Raw genomic sequence first — 27016 nt, forward strand, 5'->3', positions numbered from 1 at the left:
CCTCGCGGACATGTGCCAGGATAATTCTCTCAAAAAGCTCATCCAGGTCCCTCAGTCCCTCCTCATAGGTCCTGTCCTGCTGCCCTCTCACGAAATGGGTGGCTCTTCTCTGAACTCTCCCCAGGCTGGTCACATCTTCTTTAAAGTGTGGCACCCAGTACTGGATGCGGTACTCCCAATTGCTGCCTGACCAATGTTGGATAGAGGGGGAGTATCACCTCTCTGGACCAGCTTGAGATGCATCTGGATGCATGACAAGGTATGGCTGGCCTTACTGACTGTGGTCTGGCATTGGCGGCTCATGTTCATCTTGGAGTCAGTAATGACTCCAAGATTCCTTTCTGCCTCTGTGCTTTCAAGAGGGGAACTCCCCAGCCTGTATGTATGCTGTGGATTCCTTCTCCCAAGGTGCAGAACCCTGCATTTATCTATGTTGAACCCCATCCTATTCTCATCTGCCTGCTTTTGTAGTCTGTCTGAATCTAGTTGCAGCCTCTCTCTCCCTTCAAGTGTGCCCAGCTCACTCCACATCTTAGTGTCATCAGCAAACTTGGACAATGTGCTTTCAACCCCCCTCATCCAAGTTGCTTATGAAGATGTTAAACAGTGCAGGCCCGAGGACTGAGCCCTGGGGGACCCCACTGCTCACATCTCGCCAGGTTGAGTACGACCCGTCCCCCACTACTCTCTGGGTGCACCCCATCAGCCAGTTTTTTACCCACCCACTCCAGGTGGCTCTTTCAAAAGTGTGATCTCTTTCTCTCTGGAGGAGTGTCCTTGTTGAGTGAAAATCCAGACATTTGTGAGGCCATGATCATGGGTGTTCTCCTCGGTGCAAATTTGGTATCAAAGGGCTTGGCTGTATATTATAGCTTTCTTGGTGTGTTTAGAACGGGTCAGCAACATTTTTGGGCAGTGCCAAGAACACCCACAACTTCAACTTGTAAGATGTTGGCATGCCAGAGGCAGATGGCGAGGGAGCCACAAAGGGCCTGATTCTTGTCGTGGCCATACAGTCCTGCCCCCTTCGACGCCATCCACCAAGAGGCACCCATGCCAAGCAAAATGTCTTTGAGTGTCACACTTTGGTCCCCGTGCCGGGGGTTGCCCACCCCTGGTTTAGAGTGATTGCTAGTTCTGTGTGGATATGTAAGTTGGTCCATGGGTTTCTTGTATATGGTGGTTTGTATCACATCCTGGATAGTGATCACAGTGTCTAAAAGGGAAATGTTGGTGCTGGAGTATTCAAGAGAGAGTCTGATGGAGGGGCGATGATTATTGAATTTCTGATAGAAATCAATCAGAAACTGCAGGTTTTCAGTCCAAATGATGAGGGTGTTGCTGGAAAGGTGGTTTTTAAGTTTTTGTAGAAAGTTGTTGCATCTTGGACAAAATTTGATATTTGGGTGACAAGAAGTTTTAGGATGGATTTGATGAAACCTGATATTTCCTCAGTTAGGGTTCCATGGGTGAATATGATAGGTCTGCCTGGGTTCCCTTGTTTGTGTATTTTAGGGAGCATGTAAAAAAGTCCCTGGATTGGGTAGTGGAGGGGTCAAGTTCTGTAGTTTTTTTCTTTTATTACTATTTGGTGGTTGGATCTTAGAGATTCTATGGCCCTTCTCTCTGAGAGGAGGAGGTGGTTGTTGTGGCGTGTGTTGTTGATTATTTTGTTGTTCATTCTTTCCTTGAAGCAGTCAATATAGTGGTCAAAGTTTGAACCTTGTCCACTGTGAAGTGTCCTGTCTGATTTTTTTGGGGGGGGGCTTTTTGGGGTTTTTTCTGTTTCTTTGGGGCTTGATCTTTTCTTTGATGTTATCACTGGATGAAATGTTGACTTCCATGCACTACTGCTGTGAATGCATTCCAGGTCCTAGACACACATTCATTTTCTAGTGCTACAAAATTCCCCAGGACAAAAATATAGTGCTTTGGTGGCAGATACATGTTCAGAGCCACCTGGCTGGAGCACTTCCGTCACCCCCAGGGTGCACACTCCAACCAACGGGTGATAGCGGACTGCTACTTTGCTCCTCTACTCCCTAGGGAACCCCGTCACTGAGACCAGTCACTGGCAGTCTGCCTTGCTGATGACTTGAAAGTCTGCCCAACTCCTCTTCTCTGGCAGGGCAGAGGGTAGGCTTTGACAGCTGCTGTTATTAGTTCCAGGAGCAGCATCTCTTTTCACCCCTTGCCACTCCCATGGGAGCAGCATCCCTAGTTCCTGCCACCACCCTGCTGGCAGTGGGGTCCCCAGCAGAGCTGCAGCTTCCCCCAGGGCAGCAGAGGCTCTGTGACAGCTTGCTGCAGTGGGCTGGGAGAGTACAGCGAGTGTTGGTGAATGCTGAGAGGACCAAGAGACCCCCTGTAGAGCTGTAAGAGTCCACATTTTACATGTGGTGCTACAAAATGAAGCACTACAGAGAAATTCCTGCCTTAAAACAGGAACATTTTTGTGGCAAATCCACCATTTTTGTAGTGCTACACACATCATGAATGCATGCCTATGTAACCATCTGTCCCAAATTGTCAGCTCCACAGACGGGCGTTTTGGAGTGTTAAAAACTGTCCTTAACCAGATGCTGTTCCAGGTGTTACTGTAAGCACAGGAAGAAATGGTCTTTATTATGATATGTGTTTTAAAATGCTTGACATTTTATTTTTTTTCTTATGGTATATACGATATTTAGCACTTTATTTCATAGTTCTCCATTTTTAAAAATCTGTCTCCTCTAAAGGTCTATGGAGTAAGTATGAAAATTCTTGGAGTAACTGGTACATTTTTGTACACATTCAACTGATCTGACATAGTGTAATTTATGGTATTAGCACTTTTATTGATAATTTTCCTTTGGAAATATAGAGGAGAGGGGGCTACCAATGATTAAAACATAAGCATTTTAGCTTGAGGCTCAGTAATTTGATGCAGCGCCTGTCATCTCAGTATAACTGATAATATTTTAATTTTTTCAGTAGTTTTCAATAAATATTTTAAAGCTAAAAGGAAAATATTATATATCCAATCAATTTCTCTTCTTCCCCAGCAGGCTTTTCAATTCTAGGAGCCAGAGCCTGCCTGACGTTGCATGACTTTCAAGCCCATGTTTCATCCCATTTATTTTACTTTGTCCCTAAGCCCTGCTGAAATCAATAGATTTGGAGTATAAAAGGAATAAGCTGAAGGGGGGTACTTAAAGAGGTACTGTGAATGCCTCAGGCAGACCTTCTCTATGCTTCATGTCTGCTGAAAAAGTCCCAAGTTTTCTGCTGCAGTGTTTATAGCCTTCAGCTGGTAGAGTAGTCAATAAATCAGGAAATGTTCCTTTTTCTTTCTTCCTCTCTTTCATCTGACACCTTTGGACTTTGTATGATCACCCACAGATTCATGTAAAGTATAACCACATCAATTTCCACACACGAGGCCTCCCTGAAACTGATTTAGAAGGCTGTTAATTTTGCTTTCTTCATATCCTCCTCCCTTTTCCAAGGAAGCTATAAACATATGTTAATGAATGAAGACTACAGTGAAGAGCAATTGGACATGCTTTAGATCTTCATATACTGTTTTTGATATGTGATTGTCCTCCTCATGTGGGACTTGCCATTTAGGATTTTAAGCTCTTTGAAGCAGGAACTGTTTTTCATATATCTTTTTTTTTTTTTTTTTTTTTTTTTTTGTATAGCACCTCATATAAGGGTGCTTACATCTTAGAGGAGACCTCTGGGCACTAATAAGCTTATAGATATTAGCTCAGTGGTTTTCAATCTTTTTAGACTGAGGGCACTCAAGGAAAATGCCAGCTCTTAGCTCTTGCTCATTTCTTGAATACAGGAAAATAATAGAACAATTCTTCTGTTGTAAAGAACTCAGAAAGACTGCCACGGGTCAGAATGGTTTTGACACTACGGGGGATTCCTGAGTGAAATCTCTGTGTTTGTCGTATGAATCATATATTAGTGTTTGCACACCTAGAAGTCCTAATATTGCACAACACCTCATTGCACACTTAAAAGGATCTCATGGTTAAGAATCATTGTATGAGATTATAATAATCAAGGTAAGTGATTATTCCCCCTCTATTCAGTACTGGTGAGGCCACATCCGGAGTACTCTATCCAGTTTTGCACTCCCCCCCCCCCCACTTCAGAAAGAATGTGGACAAATTAGGGAGAGTCCAGCAGAGAGCAGTGAAAATGGTTTGGGGGTTGGGGCACATAACTTATGCGGAGAGGCTGAGGGAACTGGGCTTATTTAGTCTACAGAAGAGGAGACTGAGAGGGGATTTAATAGCAGCCTTCAACTGCCTGAAGGGGGGGTTCAAAATAGGACGGAGCTGGACTGTTCTCAGTGCTGGCAGATAACAGAATAAGAAACAATGGTCTCAAGTTTTAGCAAGGGAAGTTTAGTTTAGATATTAGGAAAAACTTTCTCACTAGGAGGATAGTAAAACACTGGGACAGGTTACGCAGAGAGGTGGTGGAATCTCTGTCCTTGGAGGTTTTTAAGACCTGGCTAGACAAAGCTTTGGCTGGGATGATCTAGTTGGGGATGGTCCTACTTTGAACAAGGGATTGGACTAGATAACCTCCTGAGGTCCCTGCCAACCCAAATTTTCTATGGTTTTATGATAAGAATATGTTTCATCAATAGTAATCGACTATATGACTTTTCATCCATAAAGGCATTATGATTAATGCATATTAGTTCTATAATACGTGGACCTAAAATTTTAAATATGGAAGCAGGCATGCTTTTAAGTAAGATGTTTTAGTGGTGGCTGAAGAAGCAAGGTACCAGGTGAAATCCTGCTCTGACCCCCATATTATGGAATTTTACTGACTTCTGAGAAGGTTTTGTTCAAATTATTCCAGGACTTTGACCAAATGGCGATTTGGAAGACAGAGGCAAAACTGTCACTTAATTAAGAAAATTACTTGGAAAATAGGTTCTGAATAAGAGCTTAATCTTGTTAATCACTGGAATTGGCAGGTTCAAAACCAAGAGAATGCAGAAAAGAAACAAAAAGAAAAGTTGCGTCGACTGCAAGACCAGCTGAAAATCAAAAAGGATGAAGTAAAGAGCCAGTCAGAGTATTTTGAGCACTTCAAACAAAAGCAGAAGCAGCAGGCAGCAATGTTGAGAGAACGGGTATTTTACCTTCAGGGTCATGTATCTAGGCTGGGAAAGGAAGTTCTGGACCTCAATGCCACGCTGGCTCTTCTCACCACTGAACTGGAAGAGAGAACTTTTCAGTATCTCCAAAGGAAGCTGGAAACCACATTACCTGGAACTCAGGGCTCTCTGCACTTTGATATGGATGTAACCAAAATGCGAACTCTCCTTGAAGATGCTGAATGTTACATAAAAAGCCACCTTCAGACATTGCAGCAAAACCTGACAATGCTGGTGGAAAGAGAAGAAAGCAACAGCAGAGAACAAGCAGACCTACTAACCAAGCTCCAGCGCTCTCAGGACTCTGAAGACTTCCTTCTGAGGAAATTAGAGGAATCTTGCCATCATGTTTATGAGCTGAAGTTGTCTGAAGTCAAGCTTCAGGAACAAATTGAGGAGCTTATGGAGGAAAACCAGACTTTAAAGGATGAACTAGGAGTCAAGTTACAAAAAGAAGCAGGAAAGGAGTTACCGCCTGCAGGTATAGAAAATGGAGAAAATGCTGTCAGTGTGAACCTGGTAAGTGAATGGAATGTTGAATGTAATTAACTTTTATATCCTACTATATTACAATTAGAGATGGGAATAAGCTACTCCTTTTTGGGGGAGCAATAAAGTGCACCTTGTTGCTTGCTTCTCCTCAGCTGCCAAAGGCTGGTGAGGTGAATGGTTACCACTGCACGGCCAGTCTGTCTATTGATCACTGCTGCAACATTTGAGCTTAAGGGTTTACTTTACATTACTTGTTGGCTTGGGCCATTGTAAGGAAAGAATAAAATCAGAGAGAGAGAGAGTTGACTGCTAGTGGCACTACCTAGGGGCGTTGTGAAATGAATTAAAGGAACACAGACATGCAATGTCTGTGCAAAATGCAATGTGTTATGGAGACAGCCATCTAATTAAAGTTGGTAGACAGAGGAGGACTTTCTCTGAACTTGGGATAGCCTGTGTAAGAAAACTGCTTCAGGGCAAGTATCTTGGTAAAGCTGCTAGGGTCCAAGCTTCTGTTCTCTGCTGCTCTGGCCATAAAATGGAAAGTTGCCCAAGAAACAGAACCAGGAAGCCTTTCCTTTTCTCCGGCTTTTGTGTAAGCCATAGGCTGCAAAGCATGAAAGGAGGACTTGATGGGCATTTTTGTTGCCTTTTCTCTGGGGTGACAGCCCGGGGTGCCTTTTGTAATTCATGGCTGCAAACCAGTTTTCTTATCAAGAAATAAAACATACTCAATCTTCATCTAGTTTTCAAGAACCACCTTTGCAGGGCATCCTTGGGAAAAAATTAACTTGCTTGTCTGACGACTGCAGATTTAACAAATTAATCTCATTATATAGTTCCTATATTCAGCTATTAAATTTCAAAAGAAAATTATTACTCTCAGCATGCAGTAAAATGTGGGCTTATTTGAAGCAATTGAATTTGTTGACCTCATCCTAAGTCTTCATTTAATCTTTCTTCTGTATTTCAAAGGCTCTAGTGAGCCCAGTATTAATACAGGGGCCAAATCCTACTTCCTTACACCAATACTACCTTCAAAGTCTGATATTTTTCCAACGTTGAAGTCAGTGGGAGTTCTGCCTGACAAAGGCTGGCCTACCTTTGCATATTGTATGACTTTGGCATAATCAAAGCGGCTTTAAATGATAAGGCTGATAATTAAAGAAAAGAATGAAATGTACTTTTGTTGGAGATGAGATGTATGTCATACTGGCAAGGAACCAGGTGGACTTGTTGCTTTGTCTCAGTGCATGCACTTTTGGGTGCCATGAAGTCCTGGGGAGACAATGATATCCAATTACTACAGGCTGACATGACGCATGCAAACTTTAAGCTCACAGAGAGTATCCAAGGAAGAATGTACTTGTTCCAGTGCTCAGCTGTACTAGACTTACCATATTTCCAGTTTCAAAAAAGAGGACACCTGTGTGGGGGAGGAGATATGATTGGAGTGGGGCAGGGATATGCCTGTGCCCTGCCCCTGCCCTTCATTCCCAAGCCACAGCCTCCTGTCCCTGCTGCTGCCCTTCACTCCCAACCTTCAGCCCTCCTGTCTCTGCTGATACCCCTCATTGTGGACCTGCAGCCCCCTGGCCTGCCTGTGCTCCCAGCCACAGCCCCCTGCGCCCCTCACTCCCAAGCTACAGCTTGCCCACCCTGCCAGTGCCCCTCACTCCCAGCCCCAGTGCCAGCAGGCACCTGCCCCCATCACAGGTCAATCCACAGACATACATGCGCTTACTTGCCTGCAGCTAGTGGGGTGCGTGCAGAGGCACATGATTCCCTGGCCTCCAATCACCTTCTCCTGCTCTCCCCAGCCCCAAGCAGCTCCTTGCTGAGGTAAGCCAGAAAGTGCCGGGAAAGTAGAGGCAGAGCAAAATCCCAGGATATTTGAGGACACTTTTAAAAAACTGCCCAGACAGAGATGGGAGGACTCAAAAAGAGGACATGTCTGGGGAAAACCTGTACATATAGTAACCCTAGGTTGTACCTGCAGTCAGTATGATGGTAATTTAACCTATACCATTAGAATTTAATTGGCTTGTAGTCTTCAGATACTGCAGTGATAAACTCTTTTAAAAAGACCTTTTTAAAAAGGTAGCTAGAATAGTACTTTACACTAAGGAACTACTTTAAATTATTGAGCAGAAACTTTTAGGAAATTGGTGGATCACCTGTAGCCTGCACTTCTTGGAACACATCTGAAAACTCATATTGTTCTATCAAAAGTGAGTGAATAAAAATCCTTTCAGCCAGCAACTTACATTTGAATTCCTTTATCTGGTTCTGAGGAGTAGAAAAATTATGTTCCATGGACAGCCAGAATCACAGATGACAACTTCTATAGGCTGGCACAGGTAACATTGATCCTGCCAAGCTATTTTTAAATAGGTTAGTATAAGTGAAAGAAAACAAATCGGTTAGTAAGGTCTGATGGTCAATACTGCCCCAAACTCACATAAGTTTTAATGTCTAAGGTAGCTTTAATATAGTGAGTTTCCAACCTATTATCATGGGGGATCTAATCTGCTGCCCTTGAGAATCTCTTTTCTCCTTTCTCTGCCCCTAAACAGGAAGGGCACTTGCATGTGAACCAGACGCATACACACACACAAGGGTATACATATATGAACTCATATGTGCACATAATTTCTGTACATTTTGTTGAAGTATTGAAATTGGTTGTGTTGCTTTGGGGGTGGTGGAAGGAGGAATAGCAGGGGTAGATCTCAGGGTGGAGGGAAGGGGTTGCCATGGCAGTCACATCCCTGTTCCATTTTTCAGCACGGTAAACTCTCCCACCCCTCAGGTAGCAAGGGGACACCTTGATGGCTGTGCAGAGACCCAGCACAGGAAGGGGGGAGCCATCTACCACCACTGTCCCCAACCAAACCCAGCACCTGCCACAGCTGTTCCCCACAGCTGGAGCCTCTGGGCCAGCAGGAGAAACCTGGGAGAGCTGGCCCCACTGACTGGAGGTTTCTCCTGTTCCAGCTGGAGGCTGTGGGTTGTGCTAGGACAGCAGGGGACACCTTGTGGGGGTGGGCAGGGGACAGGTACAGGGAAGGGAAACCAACTTACAACTTTTCTGCTCCCTGCCAAGCCCACCACCTCAGTTCTGGGGTCAGCCAGGATCAGTGGTGTCCTGGGTCCTCCTGCTGCCCTGGGGGTCCCAAGCAGGCCTTGCCTCCATCCCACCCATGATCTGGGTGCATGCCACATCCTTCTTTACCATATCCTAGATCCTCGTATGAGGAGTTGCTTTCTATTGGTTTTCCCAGTAGCACCAGGAATGGTTCTGATGTGATCCAGGAGCTGAAGGAGACACTGGCATTAACTTCTTTGCTCAGCAGCTTCTCATGTTTCCCTGTAGAGGATGGTGGATACCTCTGAATGTTCTAACGCCAACTGAGAGCAGGTGCCTCAGAGAGCTGTGGATGGGCAATTACCTGGTTTTGCCTGAGCATAACAAAGAGCCTAGTATGAAATGACTTCGTTCTCCACAACAAATCAGTGCATCACAGGAAAGGGTGGAAAAGGGGAAGCTGAGAACCCATGACCCACTCACAACTCCCTTTTTTCTGCTGTTGACTAGCGTGAAGCAACCCGTAAGTCAAATAGGAATGGCCAGAGCTGAGAACACTCCAAGCCTTTCCCTTTCTCAGTTCAAACACATCCCAAACCTCCAGGCTTGAGTACAGTCAGTCAAAAAGCCCAAAGCTGAATTGATTCAGTCTTTGCAGGTTAGCCTAAATTTCAGAGATTAAACTGAAACAGAAGTGAACAGACATTTTACCTTGGATTCAGAAAATGCAGCCACATAGCTGCAGTGGCTCAGTCCAGAAGCCGGAGGGCACTACAGCATGGCTCTCTGGCACGGAGCCAGCCTGGGCTGTATGTTTGCTTTCTCTTCCTGCTGCCCCTGAGGTTTCTGGGATTTGCAGTCCAAAATCAGAGGATCAGGACTCTGCAGGGTTGCTTATCACTTTCTTTTCTTATTTCCAGGTGCTTCTGGGATTTATAGTCCACAGTCTCAGCCAGCAGTAAGTTTGAGTGGGGGAAGGGGTGCTTAACCCCCCGACTCCCTGGCCCCAGAATCCAGCTGGGGTTTGCCTGGTGGGGGGCTGTCTCCCCCCCGCCATCTCCCCCTGCAGACTGGGCTGCATCCCCCCATCCCCTCCTGTCAGCCAGTCCTCACTGCTCCAGCTAGGGAGCAGAAGGGTGAGGCCAACTGCTGTCTGGGGCAGAAAGCACAGCTCAGCACAGCACAGGGCTGCAAAGTGTGCTGGGATGCTGGGGACTAGGATTTAACTTGAACCAGCAAGGGGTCTGGGACAGAAGTTTCATAAACCATTTTGACCCAAATCGTTTAAATCTGATACTACATTCAACCAGGTTTATCTTAAACCAGTTTCAGCCATTTTGAAACTGGTTTATGTGCAATGAACTTCTGTTCTGTTACAGGTTTAAACCAGTTTCTGTTCACTTAAACTGGTTTATGTGCAACTTCTCTCCTGAGCCCTGGCCTCCAGGGAGGAAGCCAAAGTCTGCCTGTGATCAGTATGGCCTTCTTTCTGATTCAGCCAGAGACTTTGTGGACTTTTTCCTTTACCCCTGTATCAGTGGAAATGGAGAAGAAAACAGCAGATAAATTTGCTCTTGAACGTTGTGAGCTGCAATTAATTGACCTTTCTGGAATCATATTGTCATTCTAGTGATATAGTTAGAACCAGTTAATTGCAGAAACGTTGAGCAAAGTGTCCCAGGTGACATAGGAAGTCTGTAGCATTAGTACCACCCAGTCCTTTAATCACAACATAGTTCTTCAGCCTATGCTAATAGCTTATTTAACAACTTGGAGGGACACTAACATACAACTTCATGTTGTAGATATGTCTTAAATAATCCAGCGAGCACAGTCTGTCTAAATACAGTAATGTTACCTTCATGCAGTATATTTCTGTTTGATGAAAGGTTGTAGCCCTTAAATGGGCATTCTTAGATGGGGAAAAGGATCTTGATCACTTCTGTTAATATTGATGCTATTTGTAGGTAAAATCAACAGCAAAACTTATAATATAATATACTGATTTTTTTTTTTTTATTGATTTCTTCCTTCACGAAATACTAACTAGAATTATTCTAGCATGAAGAAATGCTTTGGGATACTCAGGCACAGAAGTATATAAGAAAAGGAGGAGGGAGCCCTCCAGTGGTGTATTAAAAAAGTGGAAAGTTTTAACTTGTTTTTCGATTAAATTATTTTTTTTTAAAATTCCCAGATTATATTTCACTGGCATTCCAGTATTGAAGCCAAAGTGCTGGCAAAATTCACTGATTAATTACTGATAATTAACTGTAGACTGACAAACAGTATGAAATATAAAAGAGGGTGTTTTAAAGTTTATAACTTTCCAGGCAGTGCATGGAAAGTAATTTATACATTGTTTAATACGTTTCATTAGTGATTTGACCATTCTTCAGTCAGAAGGGAAGGAAGTATGCACAGTCACAAATATCATAACTTTGTGAGAAATCCACCACAGTAAACCCATCAGTAAATACTATGTCATTCAAATTGTAAACACCCATGAAAGCTTGTATAGTTATCACTTCCTCATAAAATGTTACCAAATCTAGTAAGTATTTTGACTATGTTCCTGTGGTGAGGCCTACCTTGGCACAGGTATCTAGCCAGAGAAAACTCATTGAAGAATTTGAGCTCTTGCAAAATACACTCAAATATGGGTTTTGTATATTTAGAAGGGTTAGTGCACTGATGATCTGGCTTTGCTGTGCTCACAGAGTGCAGAGTAGTAATGGAGATATGCATTTTTAAATGCATAACACAATTATGTTTGTCCAGAAACTTTCTGAGCTTGGTGAATAGTTTTTGTTGTAAGTCATTTTTGGAGGCCAGTTCACAAAAGTGCCAGAGAAGGTGCTGCTGCTGTCCCTTTACACACATAACTCAATGATGTGTGAAAAGCTGTATCATTTCATCCTCTTTCTGAAAGGATTCAAATCCATATCTCCCACTACCTGGGAGAATGTCCTATTATTAGAGGGAATTTTTAGATAGGGCAGTGGGCCTCAATCACTCCTGTTAGTATTGTTGCTATTTGTATTAAAATGCCTGGTGTCACATGGAGAGACTGAGAATGGCCTGCCCTAAAATATACTATAACTTGGTGGTAAGGAGAATCAAAAGAAATAAAACCCAGTTCATACTCTTCTGATTTAGGGCAGAGATCTGAGCCTGCTTTTCAAGAAACTGCCCTGAACACCAGGGCAGTCTTCTTTTGAGACGGGTTTCTCACATCATGTGTAAACGCTTTCAACTCAGACCTCTTGGATAAGATCCTTCCTTCTCCGGTAGATTGTGACTCTAACCCTTCTTTTGTTTAGCAGATCACATAGGGCAATGTTTAGCAACCTATTTTAGTGGCAGGCCAGAATAACTCACTTTGGGTCTGAAGCAGGCCAGCACTGGGACCCAGACATGATCACTGCCACTTCTGACCCCCTCCCTTTCCTTCCATGCTCAGTGGCGTCTCCCTTCCTTTCCATTCCCCACTCCCTGTATCATGTATCTAGATATAGGAAGGGGAGACCCACCCATCAGTGCCTGAAGCTGCTTCTGCCTTGTTCCAGCTAGCGCTGCATGGAACTGTGGCCTGGGGAGTGGAGCTTAGTTGGGGACAGTAGCAGTGGGCAGGTTCCTCCTCTCCACTTGGTCCCCCCAAGTGTTGTTCCCCACCAGTCTGAGAGTAGGTACAGAGAGGGGAAAATGACATGCTGCTGCCACTGTTCCTGGCCCAGTCCTTCTCCCCCGTGAGCTACTCCCTGCAATCCTGGCTGAACCAGGGAAGGAGCAGCGAGGACGGTGGTAGTCATTGGGCATCCCCTTCCTGAACCCAGAGATGCAAGTAGAGAGGACAAGGGGGAATAATGGGAGGTACCCCTGAGTGCAGAAGGGAAGGGAGAGGGTACCGAGAATGGATTTGGGGGGAATTCTTACTTGATTTAGGGACTAAAAACAAGGCCCAAGCTGCTGCTCGCATGGCATGGTCTGCCTGCCCAGGTGGGAGAGGGGTGGAGGCACAACCACCCCTGCAGCACTGCTTGTTTCTCCCATGTCCCCCTTTTCAAAGTCCTGGATCTGCCTAGGGCTTTAACTTCTGCTAGGTTCCATGAGGTTTAACCCATTTCCTCACATTAGAAGTTTTTGCATAATTCTTTGCAGTAATCTGTAAAATATATATTGGGGATAGGCAACACCCAGCACACGTGCCAATTAGTGGCATGCAGAGACATTTTCCCTGGCACGCCAGGAGGTGTGTGAGGAAATTGTTTAAAACAAACAAACAAAAATTTAAGTTGCTGCTCCAGATCCCAGTGCCATAGCAGGCACCAGGGGCAGAGTCAGGGGAACACAGGCAGAGACACTGTTTGCATTTGGCTGACCCTGCCCCTTGTCTCCAGGCTGTGTCCGCCAGCCTGGCCCAATCCCTGGAGGGAAGCTGCAGGTGGGCTGGGCTGGACCCTGGCAGGTGCTGCACAGGGCCACAGTGCTGGAGGCTCCCAGCAAGTGGGTGAGCCTGGGGTTCAGGCAGACAGATGCCCTGTCCTTTCTGGGCAGGGACAGCACTGGGGCACCAAGTGCCGGGGTCAAGTGCTCGGGGCAGAGTCCAGGCAGTGCAGGGAGAAGCAGGTGCAGGAGGAAGTGCTGTGGGCAGCCCAGCTCAGCTAGCTCCTTGGAAAGGCAGGGGCTGGGTGGGAAGCAGGGGCTGCCCCAGGGCTCTGTGGGCTCAGGCTGCAGCTGGCTGGTGGGCAGGGGTACCTGAGGTGGGGCATGGCCTGGCTTGCTCAGATCCATAGGGATAAGGTGCAGCCACCCTACCTGTGAGGGAATGCCACCTGGCTGGGGCAAGATGCTGGGCTCAGGGGACTCCTAGCTCCAGGCTCAACCTCCTTATGCAGTGGGTGCAGCATGGGCAGGTTAGAGCTGCCTCCAGTGCAAGGACCCAGCTGCTGTGGGAGCCCCCTGGGGTCGGGGAACAGCCACCACCTGTGGTGCTTGAGGCTGAGCTGGTTGGGAGCCTGGAATGAAATGGCTCTGTGTGGCCCCAGCCCTGACCCCTGGACTGGAGCTGCAGGTCTGCAAGTCTGGGGCCTGGGCAGAACCTGGTGGGGAGGGTCTCATGGCCAGGTCCTCGCACTCGAGGTGGCTTTGCCCCATTTGCATTGTGCCTGGTGCACAGGGAGGCCAAGCCCGGAGCAGGACTTTTTTAAATAACAGGATAAAGAGAATTGCATAGATATTACAAACGGTTATAATTTAATTATGCCTTTCTTTGTCCTTTCCTTTGTTTTTCCCATTAAGAGTGGAGACCTCTTTCAGGATAAACTACTAAATCTGAAGTGGGAGACAGTCTTGGATCCATCCAGAAACAAAGCTACTCAAACTTCATCTTTACCGCAATATGACAAGGAGTCTGGTAAAATAGTAGGAACTCTGCTTTATTTCATATGTAATAGTAGTTCAAAGAAGGGTATTTTTTAAGTAGTAGGTTTACACTTTTAAGGGGTTAGATATTACAGTTAGAGACCATGCATTCCCTAAGCTGTGGTCATATTGTTGTTCACAAAAGGATTAGGTTTCAGTAGAATTTAGAGATGAGGAAAACCTTGCAGAAGGCACAGCTTATAAATAAAATATGATTAATATGTTAATGGAGCAATACATTGTAACTTGCCAAGTGTTCAAGCAATTTATTATGTAGTAGCAAGCTTCAAAAATGATAACTGAGACAGAAGAATATTACTTGTTATGTGTAGAATACCTTGCAGCTCATTTGCATTGTGCTTTAATTCAATTTTGTGGCACATTATGCATAGGGTGATAGTGTTTGGCCAGGTCCTCCAGTATCCCAGGATGGCCTGCTCTCCCTCTTCCCCACCCTCCCAACTTCCTGCAACAGGACTCCAAGTCATCCTGAAGTCTGCTGCCCCAGGGTGTCTCAGCAGGAGATGTCATGACTCACCACCTCTCCCCCTTTTCCCCAAGCACCTTCAAGGTTGCTTCTTTAAGGAGTCATTTAGCACTTTCCTAAGAGAGCTGTAGAGTGCAAACAAATACTCACCATGACCTGCTTTACTTGCACACAATAGCAATGTCTTGGAGAGAGAGGAAAAAGCACATACACAAAAGCAGCTCCTTAGGTATCCCAGGAGAGTTTGAGCCCTGCCACTCCTTTTGCATGGGTTTCTCCTCTGTGCTTGAGATGGGGGAGCAGCCTCTTCACCCAGAGGTTCTCATTGGCACCACAGTGGTGGTGGAGGGGGCAATGATAGCTTCTACCACCAGCTCCTCTTGCTGGCGAGTGCTGGCAGAGCAAGTTCCCAGGGTGCTTTTTTTTTTCTCTCTGGGTCGCTTGTCCTGTGACTGCTACTGGCAGAATTGTCTGTCAGAAGAGACATAATTAAGTTCTGCCACTTGGAGTGCTCAGCACTGACTTAACTGTTCCTGCTGGGATCCAAGAAAGTTTTACAGCTGATTTCAGCATTAGTAATTGTAGGCTAATGCTGAGCATTTCTGAAGATCCCACCAATAACTTCTTGATACCATCTGTAAAATGTGGATGACCGAACCTCCATTTGCTGAGTGCTTTGGAATCTGCACCTATATAAGAATGTATTAGTATATTTTTATTAACATGCACACCGTACACTTGCGGTAGAGAGGAATGGTTCTGCATGTGCACTGGTTAAAATAATTTTCTCTGTAATTCTGCATGGCATTAGTCTGTATATTCTCTTGCATGACAGAGAGCGCCTCAGAACATAGCGATGGTCAGCTTAATAACATAGAGAGATTGCCAGATGAATTTTTAATACTGGTTTTGGAATGTGGCTCCAGTGCCTTGTCACCGATTATGGAAGAATTCAGCCTACTTGCTGCTGGGAAGGTGAGAGGAAGTATTTTCTATTTTTGCTGTCTTCACAAGTACAGCTTGTCTGTGAATCACATGATAAATAAAGAGCAGAGTGAGTGAATTGAGAAGCTAGTTATAAAAGTATATCTTCCAGAACGGAAGAGATTAAGATAAAGACAATGATCTGCTAAGAAAAATGCCTGGTGGTTTGGTATTTTCTCCCTAGAAACAGTGTATTCCATGCATGGATAACAGGTTTTATGGTAGCAAAATAAAAAATAATCATGAAGATCTGACTCTTAGATCTCTGCTGTGGATGCTGATGATCAGGGATCCTGGTTTTCCATTTCCCAAGGAAAAATATAGATTTTCTCCAAGAAACCACAGGTTTCCCCTTGCAGAGTTCCAACCTGCAAGGAGCTGCTTGGGGCTGGGGGGAGCAGGAGGACGACAATCAGAGGCAAGGGGTGCACACATGCACACGCCTGGCAATACAGCCAGGCAGTGTGGTGGAGAGCAGCTCCCGCAGCTCCCTGTAGGTAAGTCTGTGGGAGGGAGGGCATAGGCAATGCATGGGGAGGCACAACTTGTGGGGAGATTGTGTTCAACTGATACCTAAGCAAGGAAAAGCACAGATTTCTGATTTTTTTAATCAGAGAATTTTGGGTTTTTAACAATCCAGGACCCAGGATTCCTCTTAATGATCCATTTTGCATTCAGTGTGAAAGCCTGGCCCTAGTGAAGTCAGTAACAGCTTTGCTACTGAATGCGTGGGAGTCCCCCTCTCAATGAGAGTGAAAATTCCTTTTGAGGTTCATGTGCAAAATAGGCAAGAGAGAGAAACAATGTTTATATAAGTGCAGGGTTTTGCATTGTGTTTTTGCAATGATGTCTTTATCTGTAGGAAACAAAGATATTTGAATTAACCCTTGGCAACTATAAAGCTGGTATGAAAACCAGCAGCTAATTCATATATTTGATATCAACTCCTGCTATTAAGTGCAAAAAGCAATCTCAGAACTTAGAGGCTGATCACATCTTCACATCACATCCTTATACTCACAATGTGCTCCCATGCCATCAATCCCTATATGCACAGTGCTAATGTTATATGGAACATATATCCCAGAGGGATATATGAAATACATTTTTATTTTAATTTACTGGTCTCTTGCTTTCATAAATATATGAATAATAAAACTAATCCAAACATTATTAAATTTGTTCTTGGATAAGAGTTATTTACTGTTTAGTAAATAATCATTATCATTTAAATAATAAATAGCATTATTTAAGTAAGATTAACATGGTGTTAGTAAACAGGTGTTTTCCACTCACCCTACTCAGTTTAAGGTGATCCCTTTCACTATATTTATTCCAACCAAAAGAAAAAAAAATAAAGCCCTGACTGAAGGTTGCTTGAGCAAACTTCATTTGGCTTCCTTGTGGACACATATTTTGATTGTCTTTAATTAAGTATCATTAGCTAATTTCTCACAGGATCCCTCTCTCGTTCTGTTCACAGTAGGCATTGCATGCATTTAATGAACAGTCATATAATATTTTTTCTCCTTATTTTTCAGTTTGTGGCCCTAGGCCTTATTTTCTACACATTGCTCTGAAGCTAAAATTACTAATTTCTTAATGGCTCTTTTATGGCAGTCATCATCACTGTATCTGTCTGTCAAAATGCAGTGTTTTATGTTCATGAAAATGTGTGAGATGGGGAGGTAGGCACTGATTTTTATCACTGGTGTTTTACTGATTTGAAATTAGGATACAAAAAGACTGAAGTAAAAATGTTGTGATAGGTGTAAGGGACTTACCTATCAAGAAGTCTGTGGCGATCTGAAAAAATAGAAAGTCAGGAGGTATCATTGATAATTACAACATGGGCGTAATCTGATTACATATAGAGACTTAGAGGAAATGGACCATGTTGGGTTACTATATGCCCAGTCTGGACAGCACTAGGAAATGTGAGAGAATACAGAGTATATTCAGTGCTTTTATAATCCTCACAGGTTTCACCTGCTTTGGGCTTTTGAAAAGTATCTCACTCCTGGTCCTGGAGAGCAAAGACTGAATTTTCCTGAAGCTCTTTTTCAGAGAATATATATGGACACATGTGCAGATCTAATATTTAAAAAAAGGGGGTTGCAGATGTTCTGGCACATCATCACATGTAACAAAACAAACTTTTCTCAACTTAAAAAGCAGCTAGGAGCTATATTAATATAGCTCGGCTACATTGTTCAGCTTGGGATCAAAGCAAAAATGAATGTGACTTTATTGGAATATGCATTAATTTCCTGTATTGTACAGAATTTATAAAAACACAACAAACCAGACATGTTCTTTTATTAGTCCTGCATACATTAGTATTACATGTATGTCTTCTTTTTAGATACATAAAACAAAATTCAACCTTTTTGAGCATCTTGACAGGTCATCCAGTGCCTCATTGCAGGTTACTGCCACACCTGAGTTAATGTTCACCTGAGTTAACATTTCCACACCTGATTTAAAGTTTTAAAAAGAGTTAGAGTTAGAAATAGCCTGCAGGGATGTAAAAAAAAAAAAGAGCTACATGACCAGGAGCAGCTAACAGACAGCAGAATTGCAGCAGAAAGGCTAGCTTGATTAGTGGAACATTGAGACCATTAGAAAGGAGAGAGGGCCATTAACACCTTTGGAATGAAGAGTTTAGAAGGAATCAGGTAGATTACAACATACCATGAACTCATTTGACTGCTCCAATGCTGCCTGAATAGAAATGTTGCTACCACTGCCAGGCAGTTGGTTTTAAACTTTGTGGGGCCAGGAACCAAAGAGGGGGATGCAGCTGTACCAATGTACCCACCCTGGACCTGCCCCTGTATAGACACTTCTGCTTCATCTCCAGGGGACATAATCTAGAGCTTGTTTATTCAAGGTTTGGCTTCTTTGTGGAATTTGAAAACAATTTACCATTTTCTGCTAATTGCAGTGCTAGAATCCTGGTCCCACTGAAGTCAACAGGGAAATTTGCAACTGACTGTGCATGAACCAGGATTTCACTCTCAGCAAAAACTTTTGTCACTTTAGCCACAACCAATGCTTTAAGGGGAAGTTAACTTTCATTCTTTACCAGCTGGAAGCCTTTAGCTCTCTCAAGTTAGAGGGAGAAAAGCTCCCAGGCTCATTACAATCCTCTAAGTTTAACAGCATTTCCTTGGATAGCAACATTTTTTACATTGAAAAAAAATACTGTTTGTGCTAAGTTTCAGGCTGATGAACTCAGAAGTAGGTAATGCATGAAATAGCAGTATGGTACCTTTTCTTCTAGCTTCTATATTTGAATTTCAGACTCTTTTTTTTTTTTTCCTTGCTTTTATTACCAGGTCCTTTTTGGCATACACAAATCAGAAGTTTTCAATTTGTTTGGAGGTATTTCAAGCCAGCTTCTAAACAGACAACTACTCGCAGCTTTCTCTGAGAGGCTGAACAATAATGGGATAAGTAAAGGAACCACAGATGAAGAAGACTTCTTTCTTTTAAAGCAACATGTTGTAAATCAACCAGTTAATCCTTTGCCTTCCTATAAGATTGTCACTTTAATTCAGCCTCAGCTTATCTTGCTAGAGCCAGAAAGCGGCAGAACACCTGATGTCAGATCAGAGTCTGTTTTCCAAGTGAACAAAGTGCTGAGTATGAATTACAACAGGGTAAACGATGCTTTTCTTTCTAACAGTGTTTGCCATCTCGTGAAAAGACGTGCTTCTGGCAAAGATTCTGCAGCCCCAGAGGAAACTGCTGCTGATCAGGCAATTGCCATTTTCAGACCTCAGGGTGAAAACTATGACCTGGAAAAATGTTTGCAGAATAAAATAGCTACACAAAAAAGCACAGATGAAAACAAAAAAACAGATAAAGAAGCAACTGATGAAAAGATTCAGCATAAAAAATTTACAGGGAAATCTGAGAGAGAAGAGGAAGGGGATGAAAAAGCACAAAAGAGAAAGTTAGTATGTGTTCCCGAAGAAGCCAGCATAGTTTTAATTAACATTACATATGATGAAACTGAGGAGAAAGTTGGAGATTCAGAATTTCATATACACGCCATTCAAGATGACCAAAATATAGACAACTGCCTTAAGGAAATAGAGGAGGAGTCCCAAGAAAATCCTGCACTTAAGGAAGAAGATAGAAAACATTTAGAAATCTGCATTTCAGAAAAAGTGAATGAAGAGTGTTTAGAAGAGAACATTAGGGTGACAGAGGAGAAGGGAAAACAACCAGAGAAACTAGTGGATCATATAGAAGCATATTTACAAAGAAATGCTGGACTGAAAAAAGAGAGTGAGCAATCCTTGAAACTGCGTAAACTAGAAAACAAGAGAAATGCATCGTACAAACATATGGCTGCTCAGAGGGAGGAATGCTGTAAAAATTCTCAGAAATTGTCTCTACCGAAGGAAGATAAATGGCTTTATCCACTGACTATATTGTCTCCTGGGCACGAGAGCAGTGCGTGCTTGAGTAAAGATTTAGCAGTAGAGGAAGATTATAATAAATACGTTCTTTATCCATCAGCAGCAGAAGTAAACAATGGATGTGCCTCCCAAATACATAGGTTAGAAGAAGTAGTGGATGTATATTCCCAGAGAATATCTACACTGATGCAGGAGAAAGAAGATTACGTACAGAAACTCTGCATGTTACAGAAAGAGTCTAATGATTATGCTCAAAAGATGTGTGCACTAGAAGAGGAGATAGATGCATATTCTCAATACATATTAGTAACGGCCGAAACCAACATTCACTCTTCTAAGCAGTTACCTGGCAATGTGGATTTGGGTGATAAATATAACAATATCTTGGATGAGAGTGAAACCTTTTCCAAGAATCTCTCTCATGTAGATAAAGAGGAAGATAGAAGTTCTGTTAAAGAAATGCCAGTGAGTGAATCAAGCAAACTTTTCAAGAATTTTTTAACCCTCAATGAAAAGAAAATAAGGTATTTCCAGTTGCTTTCTACTCTCAAAGAGGAGAGAAATAGGTACTTCAAAGAAATAGCTAAACTAGTGCAAGACAGAGAAAAGTATTTAGAAAAAAATCATGAGCTGGAAGAAAAATGTGAGGGAAATTTGCAAAAAATATCTCAATTAGAAGGAGACAAAAATACTTTGTTGGAAAATGTGTCTGAACTAACACGTGAGCAAGAGAAATGCATTACAATTATTTCTGAACTCAAAGCATGTAAAACTAAATCCTACCAAACCATCTCTGATTTACAGGAGGAAAAACTTGTACTGAAAAAAGATATGGACAGAATCCAGAAAGAAACTTCAGAACAGCTTCTAGAATATCAGAAAGCAAATGAGAACCTTACTTTAGAAAACAGAGAATTGAAAGAATTAATATCTGATGTGGGGATCAGCTATGAAAAGCTGAAAAAAGATAAAATTCTGGGAAGAAAAGGAAACATGCAAAATCTGAGTCAAGAAAATAAGAGTCTACAACACCAAATGCAGGCAAAAGAAATGGGAACAGTGATTAGTAAAGCACATATGGAAGAGAAAGGGATTCAGATTGGAGAACCCTCAAATGATCTCACCAGAAAACAGAAAGGTCCCTATCTGGAGAAGGTAATGGTTAGTATTAAGAATATTGTCAAGTGAGATATTTTAAGGCAGAGGTATCAAACATATGGATAGATCTGGGGCACAGAACTTCATTGGGGCCATGCATTGATGGCAGAAGACTATGTTAACCAGGGCTCTGGGAAGTTTTGGTTGCTGATTTGATTCAGAGGAGATTTGGCCTGATTCGGTGGCCAAATCTCTGAATCCAAATTGAATCGGGAGACCAATAAAAAGGTCCAAATTGATTCAAAGCCTTTGAATCAATCCAGAGGAGATTCAGGCGGTCCCTGCTTGCTCCTGCAGCAATCTGGACCCGGGCTCCATGCCAGTACTCAGGGGGTAGAGGGCTGAAGGAGGGGGGGAGGGGACAATGGGGGGACCCTCACCAGCCGCATTCCCTGCCTGCTCCCCTGAGTATCCCCTGGCCCCCACCTGCTCTCCCAGCCTGCCCCATGGCTGCCCCACTTGGCCCCAGCATCCCGGCATTTAATTTAAAAAAAAAAAAAAAAAAAAAAAAGCAGCCCTGCACTCACCAGCTGCTGCAGCAGCCCTCAGAGCCTCTAGGGCAGGTTTGTCCAACATATGGCCCACGGGTTGCCATGCAGCCCACCAAGCCATTTTCTGTGGCCCACGGTGCTGCAATGGGAACCCCTTGTCCTTCTCCCCACCCCTCAGCAGCTTCCTAATGACTGCTGAAGGGCTGAGGAAGGGACAAGGTTCCCACACGCACCACATCAGCTTGAAGTTGCAGATGCAGTGCGGCTCCTCCCCTCCCCCCTCATTTCACTGTGTCCCTTCCTTGCCCACCCCTTCCTTCCTCATTTGCATGCCAGCTCCTCCTGTCTCCCACATTGCAGGGTTTCTGTTCCTAGCCCCACCCTTCCCTTCCCTTCCTCATTTGCATGCCAGCTCTGCCCTGTGTCAGTCCCCGCCGGCCACATGGGCTGGAGCAGGTTGCGGTGCAGCAGGCAGGCGGGCGCAGGGGGTGCAGATGCTGGCACGGAGGGATGCTGCGGCTGGGCCCATGGGAGGAGGTGTTGCTGCTGTTGCTGTGGCTGTTGGGGCAAGCAGCTGGCACCGTTCCTGCCTCCCCACATCCCTCTGCGCCCACAGATGTCACACTGGGGGTGGTGAGTCATGGGCCCCGGGGAGGGAGTGACCTTTGCAGGTTGGGCTCAGGCTGCCCCGGGGGAGAGGGAGCAGGGGGGTATCCCTGCACATCCCACACCCCCCGTAGAGTTCCCACATGTCCTCCTGGTTGCTGAGCCCAGGTGCGCAGCTCTGGGAGCATCCTCGAGGCCGCCCAGCTGGCAGGGAGGACACAGAGGGGTCAGGCGGCACCCCTGCACCCCCAGGCTGCGGCTGGACTGGACAGGCTGCGCGAGCGCCTGCTCCTGCCGGCCCACTGGGTGATAAAAAGTTCATGATCTAGCCCCATATTCAAAAAGGTTGAACATCTCTGCTCTAGGGGCTCATGGCAGAGTCCCCCCACACACAGTGCGGGGCAGTGGGGATCACCCTCCCTGCCTGGCAGGAGCTGGTGAGTGCAGGGCTTTTTTTTTAAAGAGCCGAGATGCTGGGGCTAGGTGGGGCAACCTTTGATGGGGCTGGGAGAGCGGGCGGGGGATGGGTCCTGTTCAATTCAGATATTCGGACGAATTAATTCGGGTCAGTGATTTGAATCACTGAATCGAAACACTGTCCCCCGAATCAGCCGAATCCAAATCCAAAGTGAATACTAGCTGCTTTATACAGTCCTAATGTTAACCCCACAGCTTCCTGCCACTGCTTGCCCAGTGTTGCCACTGGTGCTCTACCTTCTGCTGTCTGGATCTGGGGTGTGAGGAGCCCTGTGGCCAGGATCTTGGCTGCTAGTGCAGGGAGGTTGGCATGAGTTTGACATCCTAGTTCTAAAGTACTAAGAAGTCTACATTTCATTTTGATGGTGTCTTTAAGCAGTTTTTTTATTTGATTTTTTTTAAATTGATATTGTGATTCTCTACTTTGCTTTAAAAAGCCTCTAAGAGACCTGAGGTGGCAAAATTAGCATTTTAGAAGATAAAATATCAAACAGCAGTTTTCTGAAATGTCATATTAACGTGGCTTGAGAATCTGAAACTATTTATGAAATTTGTTCTTTTCACAGAGGTCAAAGCAGCTGGTGGCACCAGCTGCACCATGTATTCATGTGTATTTAGGGTGCTCTAGCTTTGATGCAGAAAATGTTCACATTTAGGCCCCACCTACACATTACACTTCAGATGTGATTATCCAGTTAATCATGCCTTCACATTCAATTAATTAATGGCATGGTAAAACAAAGAAGAAGCCACAACGTCATTCCACAGAATAAGTGCTTGTGTTTTACACATCATTAACTGAGTGTGTGGACAGGTGCTCCGCTGTGGCTGAGAGCCCCATCAGCTGATGGAGCTTGCGGGGGTGGCGGTGTTCACCGCGCTGCTTGTCCTATGAACCCTGTCAGCTGCAGGGCTCACAGTAGTGGCAGCATGGGAACCAGTGCCTCTCTTGTGAGCCCTGCCTGCTGCAGGGCTCACAGCAACCAGAGCTGGTGGAGGGGGAGCCCAGGATCATGACTTCATGCTCCTCGTGCACTGGCAACAAGGCATGATTGGATCTGGTTTGCACAATCCTCCTGCCATGCATGTGTAGCATGGCAAGAAGTGTGACTGTGTGGATCATGCATCAGATCCTATCAAACCTTTACCTGAGTGTCTAGAAGAGCTCTTAGAAATGGTTTTATTCCACATATATTGTGTGATCTGTGTTGCTCTTCATAGTTTAGATTGCTAGGGATATTTACCTGAATTTGGGATATTATTTTTTTAAGAGATTTTCTCTGTTCCTGCTGCTTGTTTTTTTTCTTCCTGAAGTCATAAACCTCTCTGACATCACAATTAATTTCAGTGGCAATGATTATAATGCCATAAACACAGAGTTATTACTTCAGCTGAAGATAGTCAGCAGGGGGCAGATTTATCTCTAAGATCTTGTATTCAGTTACTTAATTGAAAAAAGACAAAAGTAAAAAAAACCCTAGATGATATAGATCAGAAGAACTGTTTTTAAATAGAGGGCCTGATTCACCAAAAAACTAATCTAGCATTATGATAGTTTTACCCCATTAAAATTGAAGTAATGTGATGGTGAATCAGTTCCAAAATCTCTCTCATGTAATTCTTCAAGAAATCGTTCTTTCTTTTTAAAAGGAGAATTAAAAAACATATATACCTGAACTTTCCCTGAGATTCTGCAATACTGGGATGGAATCTTCCTTGCACCAGAGCAGTGCTTAATATATTTGGAGACATGGTAGCCTATACATGTGCAGCAAAGCTGCCGCAATTATAGAGCATTGGAGCAGACTCAATTAATCAAGTCTGCTGGAGCATGATAATTACTGCGCTCCAGCATCACATGTATCAGCATCCCTGCACTGAAAAATGGCAGTGTGGGAGCTTTAACTAAAGCTCATTTGGGGATGTTGATATGCGACTCTCCAGGCGCTTTAATTAGAGTGGCTCCAGCAGCAGCCCCCTCCAATTGTGGAGCATATGTATAAACACCCAGAGGAGCTACAAGTAGAGCTGTCTCAACCCCTCTTACCATTAGTCCAGCCCAGGAGTCTTAATATGACAATGTGCCAAAAACAGGCTTCCTCTGTACTTACTAGCATCTTCTCTTGTAGACTTAACACAACTTAAAGTCTCCTTTGTGTTTTTGATCTGGCCAGCAGTACACGGAGATAAAAATATCGTACATAGTATACGCCTGCATTTTTCTACATTGTACTCATCTTTGCAAGAGGTGAAGAGAGTTAACACAGACCTTTAAGAAGTTGTGTCCTACTTTATATGCATAAAAGAACTGTTTCTTTTTTTATCCTTTATTCAGGGCAGTGCACCTGAAAGTTATAGTGTGATGCAAGAACTGGAAAGGGCCAAGGAGGAACTAAAAATACAACAAACAGAATTAGAGAAGGCAAAAAAAGAGGTAACCCCTAATGTGATGTATTTATGAGAGCAAATTCTTTTCTTGTTTCTGCCATGATTCAAGAATGTTACAAAAAAGACACATTATCTGATCTAGAGAACCAAAATATGTCTCACTGATAACCCAGTTAAATTATGACTTTGCATGGTTTGCATTACAGGTCTGCTCTCTTAACATGCATGGAACATTTTTATTTATCCTATGGACAAAGAAAAAGTAAAGAAATAAAAATAATCTGCCTACTCAGTCATGGACCATGCAGGAAGCATGACCTCCCATATCATGGTACAAGTAACTCCCATTTGAAGGCCAAACTTTGTAATGTAGATTAATCCAATTGAGACACTGTGCCAAAGGCACCCAGCTAATTCCAAATGAAGGAAACTTCTTGGCCTTTCATAATATCCTAGCTCCTGTGTTTTTCATCTTTTTCTGCTGTAAAAAAACAGGTCACCCGTTATCTAACTGGGATAGCTTTTTTAGACAAAGCTTGATTAGAGAGAATTAACTATGTTTTCTGAAATCGGGCAGAAGGCAGGGCAGAGAAGGGCATCTTAGAGCTGCACTGTTTCTGAAAGGCATAAACTTTCATAGGCAACAGCCTACTTCATTGTTCCTATGAATGGACTTGGAGAAAGCAGGGGCTCTAAATACAAGGGAATTTAAGTACAAGGGATAAGGGAGGGGAGTGCTGTTGGAAGAGGTGAAGGTGAGCTGACTATGCCAATAGGGATAAACCATGGGGCTGTGCAAAGCTTCAGTCCCTGATTTGATTCAGAGGAGATTTGGCCCGATTCAGCAGCCGAATCTCCAAATCCAAATCGAATCAGGAGACCCATTTATCTCTCTGAATCGAATTGGAAGCATCCGGAAGTACTTCTGATCCACTTCCAGGTCCACTGCTGAGCACACAGGGGTCCCCCCATGCTCCTGTGGGATGCTCTATCTGCCCCACTATCTCAGCATTCGAGAGCTGCGCTTGGTACCTAGAGGTATGTAGAAAAAACAGAAAGCCGTGTCTATGGCTGAATCGCTAATTATCTGAATCAGAATCAAATATTCAGATTCAGATTTGGCCAAATTGAACTGGGACAGCGATCCAAATCAGCAAATCAAATCACTGTCCCCTGAACTGAGCCAAATCATAATCCGAATTGAATACTGCCCACTTTGCACACACCTAATAAACAACACAGCTGGCTGTCCTGGCTTGCAGAAAGCCCTCCAACCTCAGATGGTGTCTCCAGCAACAGACAACCAAATCCAATTCTCACCAAGCCAGCAGGCCTTGCTACAGGCCCTAGTGCTGGCTGTGTCCCCACATCAAGCCAGACCACATCATGACTGGATGAAACAACACACATTATAACACCCACAGTTAATATACCTACTTCTCTACCAATGTCATACACCTGTATATGGTGCCTCTTTGCTGTTTACATTGGACAGATGGAGCAATCCTTACCTAAAATAATGAGTGGACACTGGTTTTACATTAAATCCAGACACAAAAGCCTGTGGCAAAACACTTTAACATCCCTGAACATACTATCACTGACTTCAGGTTAGCTGTTCCCAAACAAGGAAACTTTCAAAACTGATTTGACTATGAAACTGCACAGCAAAGAAATCATCCACAGACTGGACTCTATTAAGTATAGTCTCAACAGGAACTATGGATTCAAAGAGTTAACTTGCCTTGTTTATCCTTATCCTATTTAACTCACCTTCACCTTTCTTTCTTTTTTTTTTTTTTTTTTTTTAAACTC

At 43.9% G+C, this 27016-nt stretch overlaps 2 protein-coding genes across 2 annotated transcripts in view; both read left to right on the top strand.

The window, feature by feature from the left end:
- LOC109303614 (myosin heavy chain, clone 203-like) overlaps positions 1–16573 on the top strand; it is a 115335-nt gene extending 98762 nt beyond the window's left edge. The window contains exons 9-12 of the mRNA XM_019525814.1: positions 4991–5692; positions 14055–14223; positions 15500–15639; positions 16511–16573. Of these exons, the coding sequence (XP_019381359.1) occupies positions 4991–5692; positions 14055–14223; positions 15500–15639; positions 16511–16573 (1074 nt within the window). The remainder of the gene's footprint in view (positions 1–4990; positions 5693–14054; positions 14224–15499; positions 15640–16510) is intronic.
- Positions 16574–17916: 1343 nt separating this feature from the next.
- The window catches only part of CUNH4orf50 (chromosome unknown C4orf50 homolog), a 153262-nt gene continuing 144162 nt past the window's right edge, over positions 17917–27016 (top strand). The window contains exons 1-2 of the mRNA XM_019525815.1: positions 17917–21236; positions 25149–25247. Of these exons, the coding sequence (XP_019381360.1) occupies positions 19299–21236; positions 25149–25247 (2037 nt within the window). The 5' untranslated portion in view covers positions 17917–19298. The remainder of the gene's footprint in view (positions 21237–25148; positions 25248–27016) is intronic.

The sequence above is a fragment of the Gavialis gangeticus genome, unplaced genomic scaffold, assembly GCF_001723915.1.
Source record: "Gavialis gangeticus isolate Ggan-Ray unplaced genomic scaffold, GavGan_comp1, whole genome shotgun sequence".
Taxonomy (NCBI): domain Eukaryota; kingdom Metazoa; phylum Chordata; order Crocodylia; family Gavialidae; genus Gavialis; species Gavialis gangeticus.